General features: G+C 31.2%; 2 protein-coding genes across 2 annotated transcripts in view; one reads left to right on the top strand and one right to left on the bottom strand.

The window, feature by feature from the left end:
- LOC111421630 (EGFR adapter protein-like) overlaps window positions 1-22,494 on the top strand; it is a 192,829-nt gene that overhangs the window by 64,699 nt on the left and 105,636 nt on the right. Inside the window, exon 2 of the mRNA XM_023054800.2 lies at window positions 18,964-19,044. Within this exon, the coding sequence (XP_022910568.1) occupies window positions 18,964-19,044 (81 nt within the window). The remainder of the gene's footprint in view (window positions 1-18,963; window positions 19,045-22,494) is intronic.
- On the bottom strand, window positions 2,641-3,728 carry LOC111421634 (lactosylceramide 4-alpha-galactosyltransferase-like). The gene has a single exon (XM_023054808.2). The coding sequence runs from the start codon at window positions 3,685-3,687 to the stop codon at window positions 2,665-2,667; it is 1,023 nt and encodes a 340-aa protein (XP_022910576.1). The 5' UTR covers window positions 3,688-3,728; the 3' UTR covers window positions 2,641-2,664.

Here is a 22,494-nt window from a genome sequence, read left to right as displayed (position 1 = left end):
GTTTAAAAACAGAGTATAATTGCCAAAGAAGTCTTCAAGGTATAATTAATGTTTGTAAACAAAACTAACCTTACCTAACATTCCTTCACGCTATAATTGACATTACAAAAGAAAACTTCACGCTATAATTGCCATTACTAATTGCCAAAGAAAACTTCATGGTATAATTAATGTTTGTAAACAAAACTAACCTTACCTAACATTCCTTCACGCTATAATTGACATTACAAAAGAAAACTTCACGCTATAATTGCCATTACAAATTGCCAAAGAAAACTTCAAGGTATAATTAATGTTTGTAAACAAAACTAACCTTACCGAACATTCCTTCACGCTATAATTGACATTACAAAAGAAAACTTCACGCTATAATTGTCATTACTAATTGCCAAAGAATACTTCATGGTATAATTAATGTTTGTAAACAAAACTAACCTTACCGAACATTCCTTCACGCTATAATTGACATTACAAAAGAAAACTCACGCTATAATTGCCATTACAAATTGCCAAAGAATACTTCATGGTATAATTAATGTTTGTAAACAAAACTAACCTTACCTAACATTCAGCGTCTGAAGACACAGGGCTAAACCCGAAACTTAAAAATATACAACTTAGCGCTGAATAACAATTAAAACTAGAACTAACACTTGCACTAGAACTATACTCTGTTTTTAAACCAGGAGGAGTAAACGCGAAAGTCAGATTTACACTGGGAAAAATCACCAGAAAATATCACTAGATATTTTGGCGGTAAATTTAAATTAATAATTATTATTTATTTATTTACTTATTATTGTATTTATTTTCGTTTGTTATCGTCAACACTATACATACAAGTTAACATTGAAGTTATGAGTGTATTTATTTCAAAATATAATAAATTATCAATTACCTAACCTTCAAATTCAAAATTCAAAATTGCCTGTGTGTGAACCTTCCTCGCATTCAAGCAATCACGTGCAAGGTCAATCTGGTGACAAATTTTAAATACTCCTCCTGGTTTAAAAACAGAGTATAGGAGTAGAAAAAATTAAGGGTCCCTAGATTTAGGTTGGTATAACTAGCTCTGATAACTAGACCGCCCCTCCCCTCACTCCCATGTAACGTCACAAGACGCAACCTTAAAATAGCACCATTTAGCGGTGATAGGTTGAATTAATGCGTTGCCATCTAGCGTTGGGATGTTCAAGTAAAGTGATTTAATAATATTACAAAAAAAACCATCAGATGCTAGAATTCCTGGTGTTCCTGTTAATGTTGAATCTACTATCTGTTGACCGAACATAACTTAACCTGTTCTTTTAACCAGTTCAGTTCATAGTTTTACTCTAATTTATTGCAAAGTGTCCCTGAATTAACTAAGTCCCTTATTTCATTGGCTATTTGTCAAATTTGGATGATAATATCACCTTGAGCATGGTATTTATTTAAAAGTATTTTTAAAATTTTTGATATTGTTTTCTTCTACAAAATCTTTCAAATATTCGCATCGTTAATAATTTAACCATAATCTACATAAAATCAAAAAAAAATTCTGTAATAACCAAGGGATTTTTTGAAAAATATCTTTCCACAGTAGCACCTCAATTAAACGGTTCGAAATTGCCGGCCGATTTATTTTGCGAAGAAGAGCCAGGCGTAATAATCCCCCCTTTTCGCCGGGGTGGAAAAGTTCTTGAGGGGGGAAAACGTGGCGATCATGGCGCCTCCATCAATCAACCAAGGATTACCTCGGACTGTTATTAAGAACGTATGGGGGTAGTCTAGAGCGTGAAAATATTACACCGCGCTCCTCATCTTTACCCCTTCCCCCTCAACCCCATTCCTTATTTCCAGCGAACGAAAGTGGGGGCGGGGAGCACTCAACTTCGTTTCGAGAGGCAACTAGACTCTATTTTTTTTAAATTTTCCTTCATTATAAAGATTAAAAAGAATTGGAACTTTTTTATGATTTTGTTTATCTGTTAATTCATTCTTCCTTTATTGATGTTGGGTGCCCAAAATGTAAATATCCCACCCTTGTGACGATAGGAAGTGGGTAACGAGCTACTGATTACGTTGGATCCCTACTTCCCCAAAATTTCAGCCCCCCCTTTACACCCCCCTTTTCCCGGCTGCCGCGTTCGCGGAAAGTGAGTTAGCGCGTCGGCTTAAAGTTGTGAATAATCCAGGAGCTTAGCAGTGACGCGAGACCGGTGTGAAGTTGGCTGTTATCTAAGTCGCGGATTTCGGTGCGGGGAGACCGCTTCAAGTTTCGACAGCAGCTCTCCCTCCCCCCTCAACAGTTTTCCAAGCTACCCTCGAAAGTGGCGCCTCGCGTTCGTATTATTATAACTTATACCCACGCTTCTGCTTGGAGAAGTTGTGTTCTTGGGTGAGATCATACATACATGCATGATTGGTCGGGGGGGATTGCTAATTTGGACGTGAAAACGGATGGGGTTGGGGGAGATAATAAATATATTTAAACCGTTTTCACGTTTTGTGGACGTTTGATGTATAGGTTGAGTTGGGAAACGTATCGGTTTTCGAACCAGAACCCTAAATAACTCTTGATTTTACCATTAAACTCTGTTCAATGTGGTCAAACCTACTATTTTACATTAAAAGGGGATACAATACATTTTATTTTTTTTATAGGTAATTTATTTTAAAAAATCATAAATAATCGTTCATTAAATTAAAAACTTTCGGGCAAAACGATCTTGCTATATCAACGTAAGGCGCAAACGAATTAACCCTTAACTTTTTCGAAAAGCTTCTGCTCCCCCAAAAATTCACCACAAAACTTTTCTCGATTAATTTCCAAACGTTTTCATTTTCGCGGGCATCAAAAAGTTGCGTCCAATTCGTCCAAGGGATTGGATAAAAAAATTCGCTCGGATATATTTTGATTGCCTCGCATCCACGTTGGATAATCGCGGAGGTATTCGTTTCTTTACAAATCATTTTAATTATTTTAGTAGTAAAATCCGAACCACCTCTCGATTTCAAAATAAAAGTTTTCCAGTACTCTTCCAACATTTTCGTTACGTATTCGTGGCCGAACTCTTCAGAACTAAACCCCATAACAGCACTTCCAATTCTCGAATCGCTTTCAGCACCGAGAAAGTTTCTGGGCATCTTGTGTAACGATTTCAAAACGATAACGTCCAAATCTAACGTAATCCCACCAAACCTCCATAAAGTTAACAATTTCAGTATATCTTCAGCGTACGAATAAGAATGTAACGTTAATTTTTCAACAATAGTCATCGCAACATCTTGAACCGGCGTATTTTCGACATACTCAACGTAATTTAAATTAACGAAATAGATGTTTTTATAAGATTTTTGAAGTTCCATAACCATTTTTGATGAAGGATTTGTATCTTGAATGGGTAAACGTGCTTTCGCCACGAAAACCATGTAAATGTTTTTGTTGGGGTTTGTTTTCGCGACTGATTCCAATGCGCATAATTGTCTTCTTTCTAATGTGATTTGTTGGAAATGCTTCGAAAGACAGGATGTTTCTATTAGGAAGATACCTTTGTTTCTTGGGATGTTTGTGTCGAGTATGTCAGCTAGAGGAGACGGTCCAACTTGTTGGTAGCAAAATAGTGGGTGAAGTCGCTGATGCGAGAGAGTTAATTCGGTTATAATCAGAATAATTAGGATGGTTTTTAATGACATATTAGACATTAATGGGTTTAATAAGTCATAATATACTTTGTTTTTTTCTATAGTATACCGGGAATTTCATATAACTCGAAATATATGATTGCAGTAACCATAGTTACGAAACTACTATGCACTTGCACTGTCCCACATAAAATTCAACATAGCTAAATAGTACAGGCATTGGCTAGCTTTACAAAGGAAAAGTTTTGCTTGGAAAAGGTGACGTCGCACAGTGGTCCACAAGCGGTAAAATATGAACGAAAATCAAATTTTCGAAATTTTTTTACATGTTACATGTACTTTAGGTCCTAATAGACTAAGGGCCGGTTGTACAATATAGCGATAAACTTCCCGACAGCGTTATCTGGCAGATAAGTTAGTTTGTACTGTATTACAATGTACGGATATTTTTGTCGGTGAGATTATCGGCAGGATAACTTATCGGGTACTCAGCGGTGCCGATAAGACACTTATCCGGCAGATATTTATGGTTACCAAGGTTTTTATATAAAAACTTTGTATAATTACTGCATAGGTTAACCTCTAACATTAAACGTTAACCTTATATGTACGATGTGTCAGTGAAAATTTTTTTAAACAATTTATATTGTCAAAATCATAATTCAAACTTCAAAGAAAGACGTTGGCGTTACCATTCTACGACATAAATCACTAGATATGGGGAAAAACTACTACCAACCGACTCTTATTTCGCCGATAGCAATCCTACCGACAAAAACAGTTTGTACAACAGCGAATATCTTTATCCTCCTGATAAGTTTATCGGGCGGATAGATATCAGGTAGATTTATCGGTATATTGTACAACCGGCCCTAAGAGGTGAAAGGAATAAAGTATGTACTTTCTAGTACCAACTGTACGCAATTATACAGTACTACAATTCTTGTGTATTAAATATCATAAAATGTTACAACTTTAGATGAAGAAAATATATTGTGTTCCACTTTTTCATGACAATGCGTTGTTGCTATCTTGAACAGTATAGAAAGGTCTTCATTTGGCACTATTCTAATTTTATTAATTAGAATAGTCCTATTAATTAAATATTTTTGCAGAAATACGTAATAAGCACTTCTTTTAAAGCTAATTAACACCTACTTGAAGTTACAACCAAATGTTTTAACATATACAGTGTGTCCCCGGATTGTGTCCCCGTAAGGTATAATTGACGATAAATTTTTGAATTCAAGTTCCATCTTTTGCAATTAAAGTCTGGATGTCATAAAACGAAATATAATCAAGTTTTACGTCAAATGTCCTCAAAGTACCAAAGTTAACGCAAGAAGTGTGTTAACCGTTGCAGGTGAAGTGGTCTTTCTGAGCAATGTACAACAAAAGTTGATTAAGATAAAATGTTTGTTATGTTAAATTATAGCGATATGCCGAATTTTATTAATTTAGGATATAAAAGCAAAATGCAGATTTTTAAATCATAAGATTAACAAAACATTTTCGATCTAAACTAAATTAACATAAAAGCTTATTCAATGATACCACCACCAACACTAATACATAATAAGGCAGAACTTTTTTAAAAAACACAATATTTTCGGAGGAAGCATCGTTCATCACTAATGGAGTGGTTACATCACAACATTGTCGATTCTGGTCAAAGATTTAAAATTTCTTACGAAAAAAAATTTCATCCAAAACTGGTTCCATAATACACGCCGATGAATTCCAGAAACTTCCAATTCAAAATTTTTAATAGTTTATTTCTGTTTTATTTATTTTTTTTCGTAAGAAATTTTAAATTATAATCTGAGGGATATGATTATCTTTTATTCAAAAATTGACGAATTTTCCTGAGGATGAGGACTGGATCCTCGAAACATGTAGAATAGAGAATTTAAATAAATATAACATTGAAAAAGTATAGAAAAAGTATTTTCATCTTCATGCGTTAACTTTGGTACTTTGAGGACATTTGACGTAAAAATTGGTTATATTTCGCTTTATGACATCCAGACTTTAATTGCAAAAGATGGAATTTGAATTCAAAAATTTATTATCAATTATACCTTACGGGGACACAATCCGGGGACACACTGTATATCTCGCAGAAGACGCAAGAAGAACTTTTGTCGCTAGAATATTCTTATTCTTTGAGATGTGCTCTATATAACATGATAACCACATCTTGCTTTAACTTGCTCCTTACCAAGATATTAGCGATCAAAGATGATCAGTGCTTGAGTGTGTTATTTGACTGTTTTCATATAAAATGCTTATATTCTTTTTCTTAAAGGATAAATCTCGAATATTTGGTGTAAATCCGCATAACAATAATAGAATACCAGATTTAAAGTTTCAGGCATATCTAACAACCGGAAGTGGTTGTTAGATACAGTGCGGCAAAAAACTGGAACACTTGAAATATCTACTTTTTTTTATAAGTACGAAGGTTTTCACGGCCGGAGTTAATTGAACTAAAATTAGAACTAAAACTAGAATTAACTCTTAACTAACTAAACTGGTTCGAAGTGTTTCTGAAGAAGGTTGCAACATGGCATCCGAAACGTCAAACCTTTTCTTAAAAGACGCACGGCGAAACCCGAAAGTTTCTAGTGTTAGTTGATGAACGGTAGAGCTAGAAGCGCAAGAAGCTAATAACAAAGAAATCTGAAAATTTAGAGAGAGCCACACAAGGAAATGTAGTAGACTGGATAGGAATGAAGATCTATTGAAAAGACTGCTACTCAGCTCAGATCCATTTATAAGTAATTTTCAACAGCACATTTCTAGAAAACATGAAAAGATGAGTATGGAGACTAAAAGATTACTTATAACAGACAATGTAGAAGACCAGGAAGAAGAAAAAGATCGCAAAAAAGAAGATGAATATGACGAAGAACAAGAATCAGAACAAGAGCTATATGAGGCAGGATGCAACGAAGATGAAAATGACGAAGAATGGTCTGAAACAGAACAAGAAGAAACACACATTGTTAAGCAACATAGATAATTTATAGAGAATTAAATTCCCTTTCTGATAGGCTAAAAAAGCATGGTGCGTTCCATTTAAAATTTTCTACTTTCTCGCCATTGAAAATGGAGAAACAATAATTCAATTTTTTACCACCCTGTATAAGATACTCCGATACAACAAATGACAATCTATTTGACAGCATCTGAAGAATAATCGTACCAATTTAGACAGAGAAATTTTAGAGAAATTTTGTATTTATCCAATTCTAAGGACCTAAATTATATGAAAAAAATAGAATGTGACCTCAAGTAAATTAGTACTTCCGGTTGCCATATTTGATTCAAAAGTTCACAAAGTCTTTAGCATATGTTCCTATGGCCACATACCAAGTTTCAAAAAATTATCTCAACCCAAACTGCATTATAAAAAAATATTTTTGTTCGGGAATTTTCGAATTTAGACCACTGTGCGTCGTTACGATAACTGTGAGTTTCCGTCTTAAGAGACGTTTAAGTTCTACTTTTCGTTCGATAAAAATATACCACAATCTCACGCTGAATAACAATTACAACAAGAACTAATACTAGACCTAGAACTAGAAACATTTAGTTGTAGAGGCACGATGATTTCTCAACACTGAAATCATACAGAACTGGAATACAGAACTAGAATAATTTGAGTTTAGCCGCACGTCTCTAAAGACGGCTAAACCCGAATGATTCTAGTTCTAGGTCTAGTGTTAGTTCTAATTTTACACTAACACTGTTACTATGTAGAACTAACACTATACATAAAACTAGAATCTTTTGGGTTTAGCCGCACGTCTCTAAAGACGGCTAAACCCGAATGATTCTAGTTCTAGGTATAGTATTAGTTCTACTTTTACACTTGCACTGTCATTAGAACTAACATTAGACCTAGAACTAGAAACATTATTTGAGTTTAGCTGTGCGCCTCTTAAAACGGCTAAACCCAAATGATTCTAGTTCTTGGTCTAGTGCTGCATAGACGCACGGCTAAACCCGAATGATTCTAGTTCTAGGGCTAATGGTAATTCTAGTTTTACACCAACACTGTTACTATGTAGAACTAACACTATACATAGAACTAGAATCATTTGGGTTTAGCCGCACGTCTCTTAAGACGGCTAAACCCGAATGATTCTAGTTCTTGGTCTAGCGCTACATAGACGCACCGCTAAACCGGAAACTTTCTAATTCTACCTTTAGTGTTAGTTCTAGTTTTACACTAACTCTGCTACTATGTAGAATTAACACTATACATAGAACTAGAATCATTTGGGTTTAGCCGCACGTCTCTTAAGACGGCTAAACCCGAATGATTCTAGTTCTAGGTATAGTGTTAGTTCTACTTTTACACTTGCACTGTCATTAGAACTAACATTAGATCTAGAACTAGAAACATTCGAGTTTAGCTGTGCGCCCTTTAAAACGGCTAAACCCAAATGATTCTAGTTCTTGGTCTAGTGCTGCATAGACGCACGGCTAAACCTGAATGATTCTAGTTCTAGGTCTAGTGTTAATTCTAGTTTTACACTAACACTGTTACTATGTAGAACTAACACTATACATAGAACTAGAATCATTTGGGTTTAGCCGCACGTCTCTTATGACGGCTAAACCCGAATGATTCTAGTTCTAGGGCTAATGGTAATTCTAGTTTTACACCAACACTGTTACTATGTAGAACTAACACTATACATAGAACTAGAATCATTTGGGTTTAGCCGCACGTCTCTTATGACGGCTAAACCCGAATGATTCTAGTTCTAGGGCTAATGGTAATTCTAGTTTTACACCAACACTGTTACTATGTAGAACTAACACTATACATAGAACTAGAATCATTTGGGTTTAGCCGCACGTCTCTTATGACGGCTAAACCCGAATGATTCTAGTTCTTGGTCTAGCGCTGCATAGACGCACGGCTAAACCGGAAACTTTCTAATTCTACCTTTAGTGTTAGTTCTAGTTTTACACTAACTCTGCTACTATGTAGAACTAACACTATACATAGAACTAGAATCATTTGGGTTTAGCCGCACGTCTTTTAAGACGGCTAAACCCGAATGATTCTAGTTCTTGGTCTAGCGCTGCATAGACGCACGGCTAAACCGGAAACTTTCTAATTCTACCTTTAGTGTTAGTTCTAGTTTTACACTAACTCTGCTACTATGTAGAACTAACACTATACATAGAACTAGAATCATTTGGGTTTAGCCGCACGTCTTTTAAAACGGCTAAACCCGAATGATTCTAGTTCTTGGTCTAGCGCTGCATAGACGCACGGCTAAACCGGAAACTTTCTAATTCTACCTTTAGTGTTAGTTCTAGTTTTACACTAACTCTGCTACTATGTAGAACTAACACTATACATAGAACTAGAATCATTTGGGTTTAGCCGCACGTCTCTAAAGACAGCTAAACCCGAATGATTCTAGTTCTTGGTCTAGCGCTGCATAGATGCACGGCTAAACCGGAAACTTTCTAATTCTACCTTTAGTGTTAGTTCTAGTTTTACACTAACTCTGCTACTATGTAGAACTAACACTATACATAGAACTAGAATCATTTGGGTTTATCCGCACGTCTCTAAAGACGGCTAAACCCAAATAATTCTAGTTCTAAGTACAGTGTTAGTTCTAGTTTAGTCTGAAGACGCACTTGCCCGAAATTGACGTTTTTATTAAGACAAGATAATTTCCCAATTTTTTTTCTAAACATTTTTTAATACAACCCAGCATGTTTTATACATCATAGGAAAGATAAATGTTCCAGATTTAATTTGATATAAAACTAGTTTCATTTGATCAATTTTCTTTGTATTACAATAATTCTCTATAAGGTTAAAATACATACATTTTCAGATTTAAATTGATATAAACTATTTTCGGGTTGGGTTGATTTCGTCTCTACAGCGACGTTTATAAATAATAAATAAGTACCTAAATTGTTTATTGGTTGCGACAGTGCTTGTACTTCGACCTGGAAATCGGATTTTGCCCCTATTTTAAAATATACCAGTTACCGATATTCGCTTTTCGCGAACATGAACGTACGGACGTGCCCAAATTAATAAATAAAAAAAATGTATTGAATTTATAAAATGGAAATCGATCGCATCTCGCATTGATATTAAAAACAACAAAGCGGTTACAAAAACGGCAGGTTTAGTGTCGGCTTTAGTTTCGGCTTTGATTCGTTCTCGGTTCTTTCTTTGTCTTAAGGTCGTTTTCTCTTCGAAAGCCGTGCTTTTCTCGCGGGGCAATAAATTCGGTTAATAGAGTTCCCTCCGCCCTCCGTGGAACCGACTCTTCTTTATCCTGTAAAGTAATTAGACTGTTTCCTAGGATCTTCCAGACGTAGCCAAAGCGCGTTGTTCCATTTTAACCCCGCGATTCAAACCAACATCTACTTCTTCATTTGAGTAATTAGTCAGAAAATGGTTTATTTGATTTCAGTTTTTATATTTTTCAAAGTTTATTTCTTAATTACAAATTAATTGTATCGCAATTAATTGAATGTCATGTTATAAAACACTAATAAATTGAGCACTGTAAAATTAGTCGAAAATAAATCTCGTATGGAACATGTGTTGGAACAAATATTTGTTGTAATACAATAATATAACCACTAACCGCGGACGCGCTATGAGGTTAAAATTTACGTTTTGGACGTTTGTGATCATTTTAAATGGGAAAATTAAAAGGAAAACGCGGAAATGAAATGGCGAGTGGCGTTCGATTTTGGGATATTGTCGCCGGGACGGATTCATCAATGATTAACTCGCCGAAACTGGCCGTATTAGGACAAACGAACACAAAACCTGAACCGTACGCATACAGGAAAAATGCAAAACGCGCGTTTTGTTTAATTACAAACGGTTGCGCATCATCGCGTTCATATCCAATTAAGAGGGGTAATTAAAAGCAAAAACCAAAAAATATATAGGGTTGTTTAAGCGATATTTAGTTGTCATCAGGTTTGTCATTAAAATATAATGTTGCTTTTTCATTTAAAATAATTATTCAAAAATATATATTTTATTGGATTCGAAAATAATATAGAAAACGATGGGCAACATTGCGAATAGCCGGAATGTTTTATTTTGTTTTTTTTTTTATTCTTCTGATAGATGTCAAGCTCTTACGGACAAAGGCATCTCTGGAAAAGCTCCAAGAAAAGAGTGGATTCATAAATTCCATTCGTGGGTGTAAGGGCAACGACGACGCCCGATACTTTCGTTCTGGTGTGATTTATAGAAGCTCGGTACGATTTTCTCCTATTTTAATATCGGCTTCTTTTCGCGAATTTATCGAATCGTCATATTTCCTCAAACGTCGAACGGTTACATGTGTTAGTAGCATCGCTGACAGTGCGTTTTCAATAATTTCCACGTTCTTTTATCAATAATCGAAAAAAAGGTAGATAAAAATCTAACAAACAAATCCTGAAAAATATTTTTTAATAAGATTCCAACCGTTATACTACGAAATTTTAACTAACTGCGTTAATTATAAACGATTTTCATCCATAACATTTTCTCTTAACTAAACGTACGAAAGAGTTGGAATAAAATTCTTTGTGGATTATGGCTTTGTGATTTATAACAAACAATTTTTATTAATATCATTCTCACCTACGGTTTATATTTTTGAGATAAGAACAACATTGTTGTTAAATGTTTCAAATATTTCGAATTTTAAATTTGCTAGGTTAGTAATAACCACAATTGGATTATAAGCCATTATAAATAATGTTATTTTAATTTATACCAAACAATTTTCAAGCAACATTTTTAGTTTTTCAGCTAATTTAATAATAAACATTCTTATTCAAAAACGCTAATCTTTAGATTTGTGGATTTTATGGCTTATAACTAAAAATGTGAGAGTTGGAATAAAATTCTTTGTGGATGGATTTGTAGAGGCACGTCTCTCAATACTGAAATCATACAGAACTGGAATACAGAACTAGAATAATTTGGGTTTAGCCGCACGTCTCTAAAGACGGCTAAACCCGAATGATTCTAGTTCTAGGTCTAATGTTAGTTCTAGTTTTACACTAGCACTATTACTATGTAGAACTAACACTATACCTAGAACCAGAATCTTTTGGGTTTAGCCGCACGTCTCTAAAGACGGCTAAACCCAAATGATTCTAGTTCTAGCTATAGTATTAGTTCTAGTTTTACACTTGCACTGTCACAAGAACGAACATTAGGCCTGAAACTAGAAACATTTGGGTTTAGCCATACGTCTCTCAAGACGGCTAAACCCGAATGATTCTAGTTCTTGGTCTAGCGTTGGATAACAATTAAAACTAGAACTAACACTGGAGCTAGAACTAGAAAAATTCAGAAACTTCTAGAAACTTTCTAGTTCTAGGTCTAGTGTTAGTTCTAGTATTACACTAACAATGTCACGATGTAGAACTAACATTATACCTAGAACTAGAAACATTTTTCTTTAACCGTACGTCTCTTAAGATGGCAAAACTCGAATGATTCTAGTTCTTTGTCTAATTTCAAATTTTATGGCTTATAACTAGAAATGTGAAAGAGTTAGAATAAAATTCTTTATGGATTATGTTTTTATGATTTATTATGAACAATTTTTGTTAACATCATTCTCTTCCACAGCTTTTAATTTTTGAGTTAAAAAACATTAAAAATGTGTTCAATTTGATATGTGTCGCATTTTAATCCTCAAACTTGGTAATAATCATAGTTGTATTATAAACACTTACGGATAATGTTATATTGATTCATTATTAACAATTTATTTTTCTGGCATTTATAGTTTTCTCATTATAACAAAAATTAATATCCAAAAACGACAATTTTTAGATTTGTGGAGTCAATGGCTTATAATTAAAAATGTGAAAGAGTTGGAATAAAATTTTGTATGGATTATGTTTTTATGATTTGTTATGAACAATTTTTGTTAATATCATTCTCTCGCACAGCTTTAAATTTTTGAGTTAAATAACATTGTTGTGAAATGTGTTCAATTTGATATTTGTCGCATTTTAATCCGCTAACTTGGTAATAATCATAGTTGTATTATAAACACTTACGGATTATGTTATATTGATTCATTATTAACAATTTTTATCCCCAATTTATTTTTCTGGCATTTATAGTTTTCTCATTATACCAGAAATTAATATCCAAAAACGACAATTTTTAGATTTGTGGAGTCTATGGCTTATAACTAAAAATGTGAAAGAGTTGGAATAAATTTTTTTATGGATTATGTTTTTATGATTTGTTATGAACAATTTTTGTTAATATCATTCTCTCGCACAGCTTTAAATGTTTGAGTTAAATAACATTGTTGTGAAATGTGTTCAATTTGATATTTGTCGCATTTTAATCCGCTAACTTGGTAATAATCATAGTTGTATTATAAACAGTTACGGATTATGTTATATTGATTCATTATTAACAATTTTTATCCCCAATTTATTTTTCTGGCATTTATAGTTTTCTCATTATACCAGAAATTAATATCCAAAAACGACAATTTTTAGATTTGTGGAGTCTATGGCTTATAACTAAATATGTGAAAGAGTTGGAATAAAATTTTTTATGGATTATGTTTTTATGATTTGTTATGAACAATTTTTGTTAATATCATTCTCTTGCACAGCTTTTAATTTTTGAGCTAAAGAATTGTTGTTAAATGTGTTCAATTTGAAATGTGTCGCATTTTAATCCGCTAACTTGGTAATAATCATAGTTTTGTTATAAACACTTATGGATAATGTTATATTGATTCATTTTTAACAATTTTTATCCCCAATTTATTTTTCTGGCATTTATAGTTTTCTCATTATAACAAAAATTAATATCCAAGAACGTCAATTTTTAGATTTGTAGAGTCTATGGCTTATAGCTAAAAATGTGAAAGAGTTAGAATAAAATTCTTTATGGATTATGTTTTCATGATTTATTATGAACAATTTTTATTAATATCATTCTCTTCCACAGCTTTTAATTTTTGAGTTAAAAAACATTAAAAATGTGTTCAATTTGATATGTGTCGCATTTTAATCCGCTAACTTGGTAATAATCATAGTTGTATTATAAACACTTACGGATTATGTTATATTGATTCATTATTAACAATTTTTATCCCCAATTTATTTTTCTGGCATTTATAGTTTTCTCATTATAACAAAAATTAATATCCAAAAACGTCAATTTTTGATTTGTAGAATCTATGGCTTATAACTAAAAATGTGAAAGAGTTGGAATAAAATTTTTTATGGATTATGTTTTTATGATTTGTTATGAACAATTTTTGTTAATATCATTCTCTCAAACAGCTTTAAATTTTTGAGTTAAATAACATTGTTGTGAAATGTGTTCAATTTGATATTTGTCGCATTTTAATCCGCTAACTTGGTAATAATCATAGTTATATTATAAACACTTATGGATAATGTTATATTGATTCATTATTAACAATTTTTATCCCCAATTTATTTTTCTGGCATTTATAGTTTTCTCATTATAACAAAAATTAATATCCAAAAACCTCAATTTTTAGATTTGTGGAGTCTATGGCTTATAACTAAAAATATGATAGAGTTGGAATAAAATTCTTTATGGATTATGTTTTTATGATTCATTATGAACAATTTTGGTTAATATTATTCTCTTCGACAGCTTTTAATTTTTGAGCTAAAAAATTGTTGTTAAATGTGTTCAATTTGAAATGTGTCGCATTTTAATGCGCTAACTTGATAATAATCATAGTTGTATTATAAACACTTACGGATTATGTTATATTAATTCATTATTAACCATTTTTATCCTCAATTTATTCTTCTGGCATTTATAGTTTTCTCATTATAACAAAAATTAATATCCAAAAACGTCAATTTTTAGATTTGTGGAGTCTGTGGCTTATAACTAAAAATATGAAAGAGTTGGAATAAAATTTTTTATGGATTATATTTTTATGATTTATTATGAACAATTTTTGTTAATATCATTCTCTTCCACAGCTTTTAATTTTTGAGGTAAACAATTTTATTGTTGTTAAATGTATTCAATTTGAAATGTGTCGCATTTTAATCCGCTAACTTGGTAATAATCATAGTTTTGTTATAAACACTTATGGATAATGTTATATTGATTCATTTTTAACAATTTTTATCCCCAATTTATTTTTCTGGCATTTATAGTTTTCTCATTATAACAAAAATTAATATCCACAAACAGCAATTTTTAGATTTGTGGAGTCTATGGCTTATAACTAAAAATGTGAAAGAGTTGGAATAAAATTTTTTATGGATTATGTTTTTATGATTTATTATGAACAACTTTTGTTAATATAATTCTCTAGCACAGCTTTTAATTTTTGAGCTAAAGAATTGTTGTTAAATGTGTTCAATTTGAAATGTGTCGCATTTTAATTCGCTAACTTGGTAATAATCATAGTTGTATTATAAACACTTACGGATAATGTTATATTGATTCATTATTAACAATTTTTATCCCCAATTTATTTTTCTGGCATTTATAGTTTTCTCATTATAACAAAAATTAATATCCAAAAACGTCAATTTTTAGATTTGTGGAGTCTATGGCTTATAACTAAAAATATGAAAGAGTTGGAATAAAATTTTTTATGGGTTATGTTTTTATGATTTATTATGAACAATTTTTGTTAATATAATTCTCTAGCACAGCTTTTAATTTTTGAGCTAAAGAATTGTTGTTAAATGTGTTCAATTCGAAATGTGTCGCATTTTAATCCGCTAACTTGGTAATAATCATAGTTGTATTATAAACACTTACGGATAATGTTATATTGATTCATTATTAACAATTTTTATCCCCAATTTATTTTTCTGGCCTTTATAGTTTTCTCATTATACCAGAAATTAATATCCAAAAACGTCAATTTTTAGATTTGTGGAGTCTATGGCTTATAACTAAAAATATGAAAGAGTTGAAATAAAATCTTTTATGGATTATGTTTTTATGATTTATTATGAACAATTTTTGTTAATATAATTCTCTAGCACAGCTTTTAATTTTTGAGCTAAAGAATTGTTGTTAAATGTGTTCAATTCGAAATGTGTCGCATTTTAATCCGCTAACTTGGTAATAATCATAGTTGTATTATAAACACTTACGGATAATGTTATATTGATTCATTATTAACAATTTTTATCCCCAATTTATTTTTCTGGCATTTATAGTTTTCTCATTATACCAGAAATTAATATCCAAAAACGTCAATTTTTAGATTTGTGGAGTCTATGGCTTATAACTAAAAATATGAAAGAGTTGAAATAAAATCTTTTATGGATTATGTTTTTATGATTTATTATGAACAATTTTTGTTAATATCATTCTCTAGCACAGCTTTTAATTTTTGAGCTAAAGAATTGTTGTTAAATGTGTTCAATTCGAAATGTGTCGCATTTTAATCCGCTAACTTGGTAATAATCATAGTTGTATTATAAACACTTACGGATTATGTTATATTAATTCGTTATTAACAATTTTTATCCCCAATTTATTTTTCTGGCATTTATAGTTTTCTCATTATAACAAAAATTAATATCCAAAAACGTCAATTTTTGATTTGTAGAATCTATGGCTTATAACTAAAAATGTGAAAGAGTTGGAATAAAATTTTTTATGGATTATGTTTTTATGATTTGTTATGAACAATTTTTGTTAATATCATTCTCTTCCACAGCTTTTAATTTTTGAGCTAAAGAATTATTGTTAAATGTGTTCAATTTGAAATGTGTCGCATTTTAATCCGCGAACTTGGTAATAATCATAGTTGTATTATAAACACTTACGGATAATGTTATATTGATTCATTATTAACAATTTATTTTTCTGGCATTTATAGTTTTCTCATTATAACAAAAATTAATATCCAAAAACGTCAATTTTTGATTTGTAGAATCTATGGCTTATAACTAAAAATGTGAAAGAGTTGGAATAAAATTTTTTATGGATTATGTTTTTATGATTTGTTATGAACAATTTTTGTTAATATCATTCTCTACCACAGCTTTTAATTTTTGAGCTAAAGAATTGTTGTGAAATGTGTTCAATTTGATATTTGTCGCATTTTAATCCGCTAACTTGGTAATAATCATAGTTGTATTATAAACACTTACGGATAATGTTATATTGATTCATTATTAACAATTTTTATCCCCAATTTATTTTTCTGGCATTTATAGTTTTCTCATTATACCAGAAATTAATATCCAAAAACGACAATTTTTAGATTTGTGGAGTCTATGGCATAAATAAATATAAAAATAAATATAAATAATCCATAAATTTTTTTATGGATTATGTTTTTATGATTTGTTATGAACAATTTTTGTTAATATCATTCTCTCGCACAGCTTTAAATGTTTGAGTTAAATAACATTGTTGTGAAATGTGTTCAATTTGATATTTGTCGCATTTTAATCCGCTAACTTGGTAATAATCATAGTTGTATTATAAACACTTACGGATAATGTTATATTGATTCATTATTAACAATTTTTATCCCCAATTTATTGTTCTGGCATTTATAGTTTTCTCATTATAACAAAAATTAATATCCAAAAACGACAATTTTTAGATTTGTGGTGTGTATGGTTTATAACTAAAAATGTGAAAGAGTTAGAATAAAATTTTTTATGGATTATGATTTTATGATTTATTATGAACAATTTTTGTTAATATCATTCCCTACCACAGCTTTTAATTTTTGAGCTAAAGAATTGTTGTTAAATGTGTTCAATTTGAAATGTGTCGCATTTTAATCCGCTAACTTGGTAATAATCATAGTTGTATTATAAACACTTACGGATAATGTTATATTGATTCATTATTAACAATTTTTATCCACAACTTATTTTTCTGGCATTTATAGTTTTCTCATTATAACAAAAATTAATATCCAAAAACGTCAATTTTTAGATTTGTGGAGTCTATGGCTTATAGCTAAAAATGTGAAAGAGTTAGAATAAAATTCTTTGTGGATTATGTTTTTATGATTTATTATGAACAATTTTTGTTAATATCATTCTCTTCCACAGCTTCTAATTTTTGAGCTAAAAAATTGTTGTTAAATGTGTTCAATTTGAAATATGTCGCTAGCTTAGTAATAATCATAGTTGCGTTATAAACACTTACATATAATGTTATATTGATTCATTACAAACAATTTCTGGCATTTTTAGTTTTCTCATTATAACAAAAAATGAATAACCAAAAACTTCAATTTAGTACGAAATTTTGCCTTTAATCGAAAATAGTAATAAAAACTTAACGTTAATAGATAAACCAAGTTTATTGCTCCCTATAAAAGAGTTTTCTTCGATGAACTCCAACGAAGTATTTAATTTAAGGGGGTTATTTTTATTGCGTTTACAAACGTTTCATTCTTGTTCTTTATTTTGTTGGGAAGAAATAAAATCAGATAATTAAAGGCGCAATTAAAGTCAAACTAAAAAATATTTGTTTCCGAATAAAATTCTTTTTCGTCCAATTTTATTTGAATTGAACTTTAATCCACCCTCAGAGCACCAAACGCCATCTGTTGACTTAAAGCTACAACATGAAAGTTATCGATTGAAAGCTTTATAACAGAAAACTGTAGGTATAGTTTGTTTCCTTTTTAACCATTTAAATTGAAGGGAGTTTAAAATTATAGAAAACTTTTTTTATTAATTTAATAAATTTAATATTTATTAAAATTACTTTTTATTTAAACAAAAATTTTAAAATTCTTAAATTTTCCAACGTTTTAATAACATCACGTCCTATCGAACGAACTTATTATCTACAAGTTTGACGTGTAAAGTTCGAAAGCTCTACTCCTTCTTTACTGAAACTTTCGGACAAGAATAAGGAAGAACATTTGCATAAAACTTGCATCTTAAAGACGACGAGTTCGAATAGTACTACCTAGGTTGGGTCCGGTTGGAAAACTACCTACGTCTGGAAAATCTTTCGTCGAGATTCATCCATTCTAGATACATACAAAAGAAGGGTTTTCTAACCGACCTACATACGTGAAAGACGTAGAAGGAATCTCATGAGCGTAGAGCAAGTGTGGGCCTAAGGGATACACCGAGACCCTTTTACAGCAGAAGGTAGGAGGATGTCTCTCCTCTTGTGTCGAGTTGAAAGTGCACACATACGGCTGCTAATGGCTGGGTAAACAACGTCACACCAAAGGGAAAAAACTGAGAAATCTTCGAGATTTAGCCAGTTTAAAAACGTGGAAAATGCGTTTTAAGGAAGAACATTTTTGATTTATATATTTTTTTTATTTTTAGTACATGGGTTCATTTCAAGTGGTGAGCAGCGATCAAATATCAAGAACGGAATTCGTTAGGGCGCAACTTCAGCAGATGAGGGTAAGTTTTCAATCATAATTTTCATTGGGTTTAAGGAACGTAGACGTTTTAATTAATTATTGTAACGAGATGTTGAAGTAGGATTAAGTGACTCACTTTACTTAACTCAAAGTCAAACAAAAGTTATCTCAAAACTCGTTAAAACACCCAAAAACTAATTAATTTTACCCAAAAAAAAATTTTTTCTATTTCATTTTAATACAGTTTCAAAGTTAGGATCGGAAATTTAGGGTTAAGGTATTAAACAGAATCGATTTTGAATAACTCAGATAGAACGTTCAAGATAAACCCCCCCGCGTTTAATAGAAAACCACTTGGTTCGGGAAATCGACCTCTAATGTTTGATTTATGCGACTCAGGAATTATAATTTCCGGCCGGTTTAACTTGGTTTAATCAAACTTAAAAAAATCTTGATGAAAAAAAACTAAAACTTAAAATGAATACAACCGTTTCTGAGGAACTCTAAAAGCGAACTGAAGCCACGATTTTAACATTCAATATGAATTTCTAAGTGGGAGTAGGGATTTTGAGTAAACATTTAAAAATATCCCACCAAATTTTTTTTCAAATCCCCACAACCGTTGATTCAACACACATAACCACACAGAGTTATTGAGAGGACCAAAAACGAACGAGAACTAAAATCCTCTCCTCATCATCATCACGAAATGACTATATTTAGGAAAATAGAGCATCGCACCGTCGAAGTATTTATAGAATGCGGAATCAAGTGGCGTCCTCGTCGCTTAAGACGTCGCCGTCGTCGGCGTCCACACCAACGAGAAATATTGCTAAAGTTGGGCAACGGTTTAGGTACGGAAGGAATCCGTGAAATTTACGGGCGAAGTTGGTTTAAAAGTGAAAATAATCACCACCTAAGAGGTTCCCTAGGAAGACTTTTAAACCCTTCTTCTTTCTTGGTTAGAAATTTTTAATACAAGCTTCTTCTTTCTAAGGTTAAAGTTATCTTTTTTATAAAAACGCGCGAACGCTGGCTTCCGCTCCTCTCATCTTAAGAGGAAGATGTTTTAAGAGGTGGAGGAGAAGTGTCACGAATTTCGAATGTGACAAGAGTGGAGTTGTGAAGTAGTTTTCCCCCTTTGGAGTAGTTCCGTGTTACTATTAGTATTAGGCGAGATGAGTTTGTACAAGTAATTTTTTTATGAGGTTATTATAAAGATTAAAAATATTTTTACTTGACTTAAGTCAAGTTAAATACTCAGTTAAGACTTAAGAATAATAAATTATTTATCCATTCTCTTCATAACTTTGAAAGGACCTTCAAATCTGGATTATAAAGAATTTTCTATTGCTTGAATTTTCACAAAACCAAAATTTGATTTAAACAATTCTTTGTGTATAAAAGGTTTTAATTTTGAATGAAAGTTAGTCTGAGTTGGTCTCAAGTTTGCAAAAAATTCACGGAGACTAATAAGAAGTTGATCTGTGCCTATCGACGAGTTTGATTTAAGAAAGAACTCGCCTGGAAGACGAAGAGGTTGTCCAAACACAAGTTCAGCAGCAGAACATCCCAGAACACATTCTTTTAAAGAAGATCTGAGTCCTACTAAAATTATTGGAAGATCGTGAAATCACCTGTGGCTACTTCCATGTGCAGCAATGGAATTTTTGAGTGTCTCCAAAATTCCACAGCACTAAGTAATATGGCAAATTTTGAAAAAAGTTGATATTCAAATTGTTGCCCTTTGTCATGAGTAATTGTGTGCGGAACACCAAATCGTGAAAAAGTGTATTTGCTGTAGTCGTCGCTGAAGTGTCTATATCTTCTGGTCATCGAGTAAAACGTTCAATAACTATTAAAATGTATGAATAACCAGAAGAAGGAGTAAGAGCTCCAACAAGATCTATATCTATGTGTTCGAATCTGCCTTGTGGAACATTTATATGCTGAGTAGAAGATTTTGTATATTTATTCATTTTAGTTTTTTGACATGGTATACATTAAAAAAGGAAGATAGAAGCTGTGTTTTATTGTAATTATTATTGTTATATTTTCTTTGTTATTTTCTTTTTGGCGATTGATTCAATAAATTATTATTATTATTAGTGATGGAACGGATAGTGATTTTGCGAAAAGCTGAATACCGGATATTCGGTACATTTCTGAAGTGATGAAATACAAAATGAACCTTTTTGATGCTAATTTAACTAACGAAGCAACTCTAAAAAGAGGATATACTTTAATTAATAATTGGCGATATTTCCACAAGGATCCTTCAAGAAATGAATTTTATAGTAAATTTTGAAAGTTATCGATGAAAATTGCAACATCGAAAATTTGATCAAAACTTCAAATAATGTTTTCTCAAAAAGTAAAAGTTATTTTTCAAAACGGGTTGCTTCATTGGAAAGAGGACACTTTTATTAACACTTTGGAAAATTTTCATACTCATATTCCAATAAATGGATTTTATACGAATTTTTAAAACATAATTGGCGAAAATTGCAAAATTCGAAAAAATTGTCGTTCATTTCAAAAATTTATTTCTCAAAAACTAAAAGCGATTTCTCAAAACGGCATTTTTACATTAAAAAGAGGATACTTTAATTAATAATTGGCGATATTTCCACAAGGATCCTTCAAGAAATGAATTTTATAGTAAATTTTGAAAGTTATCGATGAAAATTGCAACATCGAAAATTTTATCAAAACTTCAAATATTGTTTTCTCAAAAAGTAAAAGTTATTTTTCAAAACGGGTTGGTTCATTGGAAAGAGGACACTTTTATTAACATTTTGGAAAATTTTCATACTCACATTCCAATAAATGGATTTTATACGAATTTTTAAAACATAATTGGCGAAAATTGCAAAATTCGAAAAAATTGTCGTTCATTTCAAAAATTTATTTCTCAAAAACTAAAAGCGATTTCTCAAAACAGCTTTTTTACATTAAAAAGAGGATACTTTAATTAATAATTGGCGATATTTCCACAAGGATCCTTCAAGAAATGAATTTTATAGTAAATTTTGAAAGTTATCGATGAAAATTGCAACATCGAAAATTTTATCAAAACTTCAAATATTGTTTTCTCAAAAAGTAAAAGTTATTTTTCAAAACGGGTTGCTTCATTGGAAAGAGGACACTTTTATTAACATTTTGGAAAATTTTCATACTCATAATCCAATAAATGGATTTTATACGAATTTTTAAAACATAATTGGCGAAAATTGCAAAATTCGAAAAAATTGCCGTTCATTTCAAAAATTTATTTCTCAAAAACTAAAAGCGATTTCTCAAAACGGCTTTTTTACATTAAAAAGAGGATACTTTAATTAATAATTGGCGATATTTCCACAAGGATCCTTCAAGAAATGAATTTTATAGTAAATTTTGAAAGTTATCGATGAAAATTGCAACATCGAAAATTTTATCAAAACTTCAAATATTGTTTTCTCAAACAGTAAAAGTTATTTTTCAAAACGGG

Source organism: Onthophagus taurus, chromosome 3 (genome assembly GCF_036711975.1).
Source record: "Onthophagus taurus isolate NC chromosome 3, IU_Otau_3.0, whole genome shotgun sequence".
Lineage (NCBI taxonomy): Eukaryota > Metazoa > Arthropoda > Insecta > Coleoptera > Scarabaeidae > Onthophagus > Onthophagus taurus.
This window is presented reverse-complemented; position numbering and strand designations above follow the sequence as displayed.

Excerpts from the sequence above, each read along its gene's own strand:
- LOC111421634 (XM_023054808.2), bottom strand. The coding sequence starts at position 3,687 with ATGTCTAATATGTCATTAAAAACCATCCTAATTATTCTGATTATAACC.